The sequence below is a fragment of the Poecilia latipinna genome, unplaced genomic scaffold (assembly GCF_001443285.1).
Source record: "Poecilia latipinna isolate Pla-1442-1.1 unplaced genomic scaffold, P_latipinna-1.0 Scaffold176, whole genome shotgun sequence".
NCBI lineage: Eukaryota > Metazoa > Chordata > Actinopteri > Cyprinodontiformes > Poeciliidae > Poecilia > Poecilia latipinna.
In genome coordinates, this window is record NW_015112792.1 from 267,316 (window position 1) to 276,663 (window position 9,348).

The following is a 9,348-nucleotide window of genomic DNA, read 5'->3' on the forward strand; positions in this document are numbered from 1 at the left end:
AGCCTTTAAAGGTTTTTGAAAACAATTAAAATATAAATGCTGATGTGACTTTCGCTCTCCTCTAAGTGCGATATTACTTTTTCATTTCTGCTTCTGTCAATCTCATTCAGTTCACCCACAAACTTCACTGAAGATAATTCACAATTTTAGTGAAGGATTTATTTATTTTTTTTGTCATTTTAATTGGGTTGTATACAAGAGGCTCATTTATACAGGGAAAAAAGGTGGAATCAATTAGGATGTTTTATTTTATGAGGAGGGATTGTAAATTGATTACAAAATTGTGTTGCCAAGTATTTAAATAAATATTTAAAAGCCGCACCACTTTCCAGGCAGTATTTATTCTTGGTCTAAACAGATAAAGTAATGTATGAATACACAAGTGCACATGAGTAAATAAAGCCAGCTTTATGAGAAAAAAAAAACACTTTATTTTAAAGACACCAGTAAAATCTGAATTTAGGCAACATTTATTAAAAAAAAAAAAAGAAAAACGTTTCAACTCATTACCTCCAGGTAAGATATTTCTGAATGTTCCATGTTGCTGTCTGTAGAGCTACCTCCCTTAAAGATGAACAAATGCTGGAATGGAGGGTTTGTTGTTGAACACAAAAGCAAAAATATTAAAAGACTCATCTTATAAAATTACGTATATATAAAAAAAGAAGAAATACATAAAAAAAACCAAATATTTCATGCCTTTTTAGTGCATCATTAGTAAGCTGCAAGAAGATGGACAGACATTCTGCATTCAGCATGCACAACTTTGAATGACTCACTTCACAAAATGCTGCATTAAGTCACCTTGTAGGTTGTGTTCAAATAAACTCAAATAAGGCACACTGGATTCAAGTCCCATTCGCTTTTTCTTAGGATCCTGTGTTGGACTCAAATAACTTTCAAATGTGTCCAGAAAAGAAAAAAAAAAAATCACCTCAAGCATGAAGTGTGCCCTAAACTCCACAGATCCTGTTCTGTTGGCTTTAACGTGGGTCGTACATATTGGCTAGTTTCTGAAACCGTGGTCCCCAGTCGTTGAGGTAATCGTAGTCCTGATCTCCGTCCGAGCTGCCCGAAGCGATGGAGCTGAGGCTGCCGGCCACTGAGCCTTCTCCCTCGAAGTCGTAGATCAGGGCTGTGTCGTATGGAGGCACGTTGGGATCGTTGTCTGCAGCCTCCAAGCCCTGAGAAGTGCAAAAAAACAAAAAGTTTACTAAGTTGTAAGAAAACTGGAACGACAGGTTGCAATTTTCAACAGATTTTTGGTGTAGCCTGCTTAATGTTCAACACCATTTGGGACATCATTTAATAATGGATGTTGCATTTTTATCGTTTATTTATTTTTTCCTCATCTTTCCACAGTGAACCTCATTTCCTGTATGAAAATGTAAGTAGAACTTAATCTTTAAGCAAGAGGTCAAATTCTTTCTTGATTTTACTGAGCTAACTGAGTTAATTATGAATAAAGATTCATTTTTGATCATTTTCGACACAAAATCTGTTCATTTGGAAAATACTCATTTGAGCCTCTTTGGTATTTAGTTTTTAAGTTTATCGTTCAGCTATAGAGGCTTTTTGCCTTTGAAAGCTGAGTGATAGCTGGAGCGTCTCACTTCGTTGATGTAGTCCTCGATATCAGCGGGATCTGCAGGAGGCCGCCGGGGGTAAGTGGGGGAGGGCAGGTTGTGTGGGGCGTCCTTCCTGAGGGGCTGCTTGCCTCGAGGAAGGCCAGACCCCGGGTAGAAGGACCACGGGGCGGGAGGCGCGTCACGGGGGTTCCACAGCAGGTCAATGTTGAAGGCGTTCTGTCAAAGGTGAGACGAGGAAGCGTGTGCGCTTTGATGTTGCACTGATAACACACAGGCGGGAAAAGCAGATCTGCAAGCTTCGACCTCAGCAGGTCACCGTCACGTCTCCCGGCGAGCCTTACCTCATCCTCCTCACCGCCTCCCTGCTCGTCGTAGTTGAGGATGTTATCGCGTATGTCGTCCTCCGATTCCCCGACAAGCAGACCCGACCCTTTCTTTATGTGGTGACGTCTCCCGCAGGCATTTATAGCCACAGCCAGGAATAGCAGCACTACAAACAAGAAGGGGTCAGTTCATATTTGATCGTATTACCGCAACTAACAAAAGAAATCAGGGTTTACATCTCAGTGGACCTGAGATCCACTTTAAACTATCTATTCACATCTCATCCAGGCTTGTTTGTCACAGTTCCAAGTTTCTTTTTGTAATGTAAATGAAAGTCTGGACATGATCTACGTGAGTAGCTGTTTTGTTTTTGCAGTTATCTCCTGACTTTTCTTTTTTTAGTTTTTTTAAGGACATCTGCCTACTTGACAGATATGTTTTGTTATTTTTCTAATGTTGAAGAGATGCTGAGAGGAATGTGTTTTTGAATCATGTCATTTATCCACTGGAAACAGGAAATTATGGTTTCCTAATTAAAAGTTCTATGACGCTGATTAGCTTAAAAAAGTAAAACACACATTTAAAAAGCACTTCAGGTATATGCTTAGAGTAGGAACCAGAGTAGAAATTGATAAGTTTGTTAGAGAGTTCAGTAGATTACACTGAGCTTCATTTTTCTTGGATAAACCACTTCAGCTTCCTTCAATCTGATCTTTTGATAAAAGGAACTGGATTCATTACTTTCTTCAGAGTTTAAAAAGTATTTCTTCAGCACGGCACTTACCAAGTAGAAGAACACCAGATGCAATGATAATAATGAGAGCAATGAAGCTGATTCCCACTCTGGAGCCTAAGAAAGCCCCTGCCTCAGATCTACAGTCACCATAGGAGTCACACAGACATGCGGTGACGTTGACTTGACTTGAAGCGCTCTGAGATGGGCTGCCGGAGTCTGTGACCCACACTGTGACTGCATACTCTCCAGCTTCCAGCTCTACAGTGGGCCGGAGGATGGCATGAGTATCTGGAGCAGCAAATATGGAGAAAGAAAAAAATATGAGGACACAGGATTCGTCATGTATCTACGCCCCCCCCCACACACTTCACTTTCCTACCGTTGACTTTAGTGACAGTCCAGTTTGACAACGAAGAGTCAGGAATGACAAAAATGAAGGGAGCGGCATGTGGAGAACGATCTTCATCCACAGCAGTTAGTAAGAAACCAGGAGTCCTTCTGCTGCCACCCGCGCATAAGAAACGGCTCAAAGGGAGGAGCTGGGGAGGGAAGTCATTGGTTTCCTCCAGGATGATGTTCACTGCTGCAGAGGCTGAAGCACCACCGGCATCTGCACAAGCGAACATGAATAGAAAACATCACAACAGTAGAAAATCTACAACGTAGATATGTGATCATAAACATTTCAGACATTTAAAACCCCACAATTTCTAAAGGCAGACATTGTGAAGCACGTCAAACTAATGACCCACAAATATAGTCATATACTCTTAACTCCTTACGGCCTTATTTAAACTAAATTATCCTGTCAAACATGTCCTAAACTAAATAAAAGTTATTCACTTAAATGTAGTACATAGCTTACAAAACACTTAAACAGTTTTTGGTCAATTTTTCAGCCAAATTAGATACAACTGGCATAACTCTGGCCACTAGGTGGCAGCAGAAGCGCTTTAATACTATCATTGGTTAATGTGTTGATTAAGTTCCATAAAGTTATTATTTATTAAACTTTTAAAGGTAAGTACATCCTTTTAACCATAGAGATGTACAAAATGAATGAAGCCCTTGAATTTAGGAGGGATACTTTCTCAGTTACTGTATGCTTTATATGATGTACATGTACTCGTTTACTAAGTACCTCTGAAAACAGTTTGAAAGTGAATTCAAAGTTTGCAGATTTTACTTAAGGAGGATGATTTTTTTTATCAGCTTCTTTTTTGTTGTTGATTCTAAATGTAAGTGATTGTTTATTGCCGATACCATAAAAAAACACCTTTAGAGATGTCTGTGTTGTTTATGTGAACAGACCTGTAACCTTGATGACTGCACTGTAAATGTTGTTTTTGACATGTGGGGATCTCATGTTGAAGGACCTTCTGAGGAAAATGTTTCCCGTTTCTCGGTTGATGTCCAGCCACCCCTCGGGGTCTTGGCTAATTTCAAATCTTATACCACAAACAGAATGGGAAAATCAGTCAATATTCCTTATTGATATGTGGAGATTCGTCTCTTCTGAGGTGCTGAGGTCCGTACTTACCTCAGTTCAGAATGGTCTGGGTCTGAGGCAATGCTGCTTTTGAGCAGCTTTCCGGGTTTCTCGTTCTCGGGGACCTGGATCAGTATGGGGTTCTCCTTAAAATACGGAGCCTCATTCTCGTTGACAACTGTGACTGACACAGTGGCAGAGCTCAGAGGTAAGTTGGGCGCCTTGATGCTCAGAGGATTGATATTTTCCACAGTAAGAATCAAGGTGTGCTCCCTTTTGACTTCATAATCCAGGGGCTGCAACACAGCACAGAAAAGATCATTTTTATAGCTTTGCTGCTGGACAGTAGGGATGTATACAACATGTTTACCTACTTTATGTTATGTAAATTTCAATTAAAAGCATAATGCAAAAACATAAACCCCATCAAAGAACATTGCTTGTTCAACTTTTGGTTTACATATGAACCAGTAGATGGTAGTATTTAGTTGTGTCTGACAAGCTCTGCTGTCTAGGGAAGGAAAATCTTTCCTGTGCTGCACAGATTGTCACTCTGAAACTATTTTGAAAGATGCTTGAAATTTTAAATTATAAAGGTACTTTCTAAAAAATCTTGTGCTTTGCAAAAAAAAACAAAAAACTGTTCTTAGTCTGCAAAGTCACAGGCAATTTCACATAACCTATTTTTTTTCATTTGTTCTCCTGCCAGCTAATGTGGGTTTTAATTTTTATAAATTCTGTACATTAACAGGAGAAAATGACAAATTCCTAAGAAATCAAATATTATCAAGAAAACGGGAGAGCATATAGCTGTAACTTATTTTTTATTTTTTTCAACAATCCAAATCTTGTGAGGCTTTAACCCATCTAAAGCTCCCCTTAAACTTTTAAGTTTTAAAACATTTTCCATTTCAAACACAAAGTACAAATTTGATTAAAGTGAATAAAAAGTTTTAAAAAAGCAATGTTTGGATCTTGAGTCACTTAAATGCTTCAATGCCATCAATCCTAATCCGTCCCTAGAAAATGCTTCCCGGGTCGCATACCTTCACCACAGTCAGGATTCCCTGGTTGGTGACTGGATCTGTCTGGATGGCAAAGTTTCCAAATGGGTCATGAGACACCGTGTATTTGACCTTCCAGTTTCCTGTTCCAGGGTCGTCTCTGTCTGTCACGCTCACTCGGCCAATCTCCACGTTGTAAACGTTCTCCAGTGCCTCAATGTTGTACTACAGGCAGAGCCAAAAACACAAATCAGAAGATTTAACTAATGTCATTGCTTCCAGCTTATACAGTAACAATGTGGAAGCCACATTGGGTTGTGATCCATTAGCTCAAACTCACTGAGGTAGGGTGGAACTGGGGTGCATGGTTGTTGATATCCGATACGGTGATGATGGCTACAGCATCACTGATTAATCCGTCGCCCCCCATATCAGCAACCCGCAGCTTTAGCTTGAACTCCTTCACCACCTGGAACACATTACAGCATGTTGAGAGGAATCAATCAAGCCGTGATTATAACTATTCAACAAAACCTATTGGGCCAGAGGTCAGGAGAATAAATGCATTGCACATGCATAAGAATATTTCATTTCTGCCATATTTACAGTATTTGATTAATAGTCAATATTGGAAAAGAGATTATAGCAATAATTCATTATGCTCTGTGTACAAATCTTTCTGATCTTTAAAATCAGGTTGTTAGTGTCCCACCATGGTGCCAGATCTCGAAAGTTTTCTTAATGTGTCGTTTTACTGATGTTTAAAATGTACAAACCAAGAGGAACATGGTAGTGCTCATCCTCGATACAGTCCTCATTGCACAATGTTCAAATTCGGTGTTTCCTTTTATCCGCCAGTATCTCTGTGTTTTATTTACCTCTCGGTCCAGGCCCACATCTCTGGTGTAAATAGCTCCTGTTTGGTTGTTAATACCAAACATAGTCTTGTTTACAGCATTGGGAGGAATGCTCTCCTGACCGACGATGGAGAAGCCCAGCGCTGCGTTTTCTGTCATCGGGTCATCTGCATCTGTGGCTGAGACTGACATCACCAATGTTCCTGTCGAGGAGATTTGAAAGTTTCAGCCAGAGAGTGAATTGTGTGTTTGACTTAGCAGTGGAACGATTAAGCTGCTCTGATTATTGTGTCTGAAGTTGCAGCTAGATGCACGAAGACACAACATAGGATACAAATTGCTTCAGAAATGGTGAGATTGTTCAAGATATGTTGACTGATATTGGTTTTGTTGCCGTATCGCAATGTTTGCTGATAGTTCTTACAATGAGTATGATTCACATTGTTCCTCCGATGGGCTTTAAAATCAGCACCTAATCGCCATGACAAATGATCTCATGAGTGACATGCTGCAAGTGTATGTAAATGCGAGAAAAAAAAATCTGAAAAGCAAAGGTTTTACTATTTTGCGTTAAGTCCTTCAGTGGAACTCAGTCTTTCTTCACACCTGAATAAGTTTTTTACACCAGCACCTTGTAGCCGGGTAAAAATCAGCCCCTTGTGCTACACTTTGCTTCCTACAGAGGATCTGGGGTCTATTTTTAGGTGATTTATATGTATGTCTGGTCATCTAATCTCATCAGAGTAGTAATTTAGATGTTAGCATACAACAAAAAAAAAACAATACAATAATAATGAGCTAACGTGAGTACAATAGGCTGAAGGAGACTGGATTGAACTGCTGCTTTATCATGACTCCTGACACACGCCTCTTTCACCTTGTTACTTTTGACCTGACATTTATGTAAAACTATTTACTTAATGGATACAAAACACATGATATACAGTGAAAAACCTGCCACATTTTATAAAGCACTTGTTGTTTGGGGTTGTATGTATTTAAATCACATGCCTTAAATAAGGGTGACAATATAGTGTTTAAAACTTAAGGTGACTTTTTAAAGAACAACAAAAAGACAAGAATTGTCAGCCTTTGAATAATGTCTTCCTGTACCTGGGACAGAGAACTCCTGGACTGACCCAAAAAACTGCTTTTGGGTGAAAACGGGCTTGTTGTCGTTCTGATCCAGCACCACTATCTCGATGGTTGTGGGGTTCTCCAGTCTTTCTCCGCTGGGGGACAGGGCAAATGCCTTCAGCTGCACACAGAGACACAGCAAGAAGTGTTTTTTAATTACATGTGTGATTTATGAAGTTATTCCTCAGGTTTTCCACAAAGGACAAATCAAACAGCAGACAAGTATTTTTATATGTATGAGAAATGACCTGGCAGAAAAATAAAGTGAACATACATTCATGAAATGCTCGGATATCTCTCCCGAGATGCCCGTAACAGCCCGGGAAAACTGACCTCTAACCGTTTGTGCTGGTGTTTGACACAATGATATGTGAACTCAGGCGGAAACAGGAACTGGAAACACATGCAAACTCCTACAGAAACGCTTTACGGTGTATGGCGAGCTGCGCTGGGTGATCGTTCTTTAATGAGGTCTTACCGTAAAGCTGCGGTGCTGCTCTCTGTCCAGCGGCCTCTTGCTCCTGATCATTCCTGTTTTATCATCAATCTCAAACAGGTTTTTGGGCTCCTGGTCCACCCCTGGTCCCTCTAGCTTGTAGATCACCTCTCCTGAGAAGATCTTGTCTGATTTGATCTGGGCAGAAAAACAAGAAAAAAGTTGCAGGTCATTAAAACCCCGCAGGAAGCCGGCTAGCAGGACTGCAGAGAATCTGCTCCGAACACCAGATGTGAACACGGGGGACAGCAAGTCTGGAGTGTTTAAACTCAGAAGGTCCTTCGGGATTTCAGACTAATAATAACAAGGAGTCATTTTCTGGATTTTGTTTCCATTTCTTCTGATCTGTTTGTACGGCACTTTTTAAAAGTAACTCAGTGGCTCTGCTTGAGCTGAAAGATTTACACCAGCAGTCTGCGTCAATTCTAACATGATTTTTATATTTCATCTGCCCATTAAACACCTTTTTCACTCCAGCAGAAAAGTATTTATCACTCACCTTGATGACGCCTTCAAATAATGTAATTAAAACAAACTAAAATAAAGTATAAAATGGATTTACTTTGTGGTTCTGGATCAACATTTATTACATCACACACGTTAGCGTCAAAGCTGACGTCATGGATGAACTTGATGTTTTCACATCTGGAAACATATGAAAACTGAAATAAATAAATAATTTCAGCTCAAATTATTCCATTAAACGATTCTGAATTGTTTAGAACATTGTGACTAAGTACAAAAAGTTAAATCTGAGTAGTTTTTTTTACTTAAGTTTCTTAACATTCAATACATTTTGGTATATTCTTCTAAAACTCAGAGGCGCCTACCACTGAGAAATTAGTTCAGGAACTTAAACCCTACAAAAGATAAAGATAACCAGAGTAAATAAATGGGGAGTTTTCAAATGATTACATTTATTAGTGAAAACTACATCCGCATCCAATCTGCCTTCCCTGTTAAGTTGCAAATTAACTTTGATTTAGGATCTGCCTGGCTTTCTTTGATTGACATAACTTTGAATTTTGCCTTCTCCCCCCGAAAAATTCCTCAAGGATGAAGTTTGTGGTGAAAAAAAAAAATGTAGATAGTTTGATGCCTTTGTCCTGTAATTTACAATGAGTGTAAAAATGATTGCGTTGCTGACAACTGCTCATGTAAATGCTTTGATGTGACAATTTTACCTGGACCAGGTTTTCAGGAACAACTTTGCTGTTCTCTGAAACTCTGATGGGGGGGATGATCCAGTCTCTCTTGACTCTTATCATCCCTTTTCCTCGATTTCTCCAGAGGTAAAGGGCGTGAGGGTCCTGCTGTGCCTCACTGTGGCGATACTCAGCAGAGCTGCAGACCTTGAGGAAATATGGTTGGCAGTAAGTCAGGTCAAAGTTGAAGCTGAAATACAATTTTAAACTTCAGAGACCTACGCTAATTTAAGATATACACTATATAGTCACACATATTCGCAGCTGCTTAATTTCCTGCTATGCTTTGATATTCCCTATGGTCAGACAGAATGGATAACTAATGTGGAATCTGTTCAGCTTCATGTTTCACCCACTAAAATCAGCTTTTGCCACCTTGCTTTGATCTGGGTGCAAAATTATTTCAGGACAAGGAAACACTAACGCTCATACTCTTTTTTTTTTTTTTTTTTTTTTTAAAAATTTCCACAACCCAATTTGTTCAAGGGGGGCAATCACCACAAAACCCCCA

General features: G+C 39.6%; 1 protein-coding gene across 1 annotated transcript in view; it reads right to left on the reverse strand.

Moving 5' to 3' along the window:
- Nucleotides 1–447: 447 nt before the first annotated feature.
- Nucleotides 448–9,348, reverse strand: part of cdh15 (cadherin 15, type 1, M-cadherin (myotubule)) — a 19,064-nt gene continuing 10,163 nt past the window's right edge. Inside the window, exons 2-14 of the mRNA XM_015030239.1 lie at nt 8,817–8,984; nt 7,615–7,770; nt 7,113–7,257; nt 6,021–6,202; nt 5,483–5,611; nt 5,185–5,367; nt 4,190–4,434; nt 3,961–4,097; nt 3,029–3,259; nt 2,698–2,937; nt 1,931–2,079; nt 1,614–1,805; nt 448–1,184 (exon numbers count right to left, since the gene is read on the reverse strand). Of these exons, the coding sequence (XP_014885725.1) occupies nt 984–1,184; nt 1,614–1,805; nt 1,931–2,079; nt 2,698–2,937; nt 3,029–3,259; nt 3,961–4,097; nt 4,190–4,434; nt 5,185–5,367; nt 5,483–5,611; nt 6,021–6,202; nt 7,113–7,257; nt 7,615–7,770; nt 8,817–8,984 (2,358 nt within the window). The 3' untranslated portion in view covers nt 448–983. The remainder of the gene's footprint in view (nt 1,185–1,613; nt 1,806–1,930; nt 2,080–2,697; nt 2,938–3,028; nt 3,260–3,960; nt 4,098–4,189; nt 4,435–5,184; nt 5,368–5,482; nt 5,612–6,020; nt 6,203–7,112; nt 7,258–7,614; nt 7,771–8,816; nt 8,985–9,348) is intronic.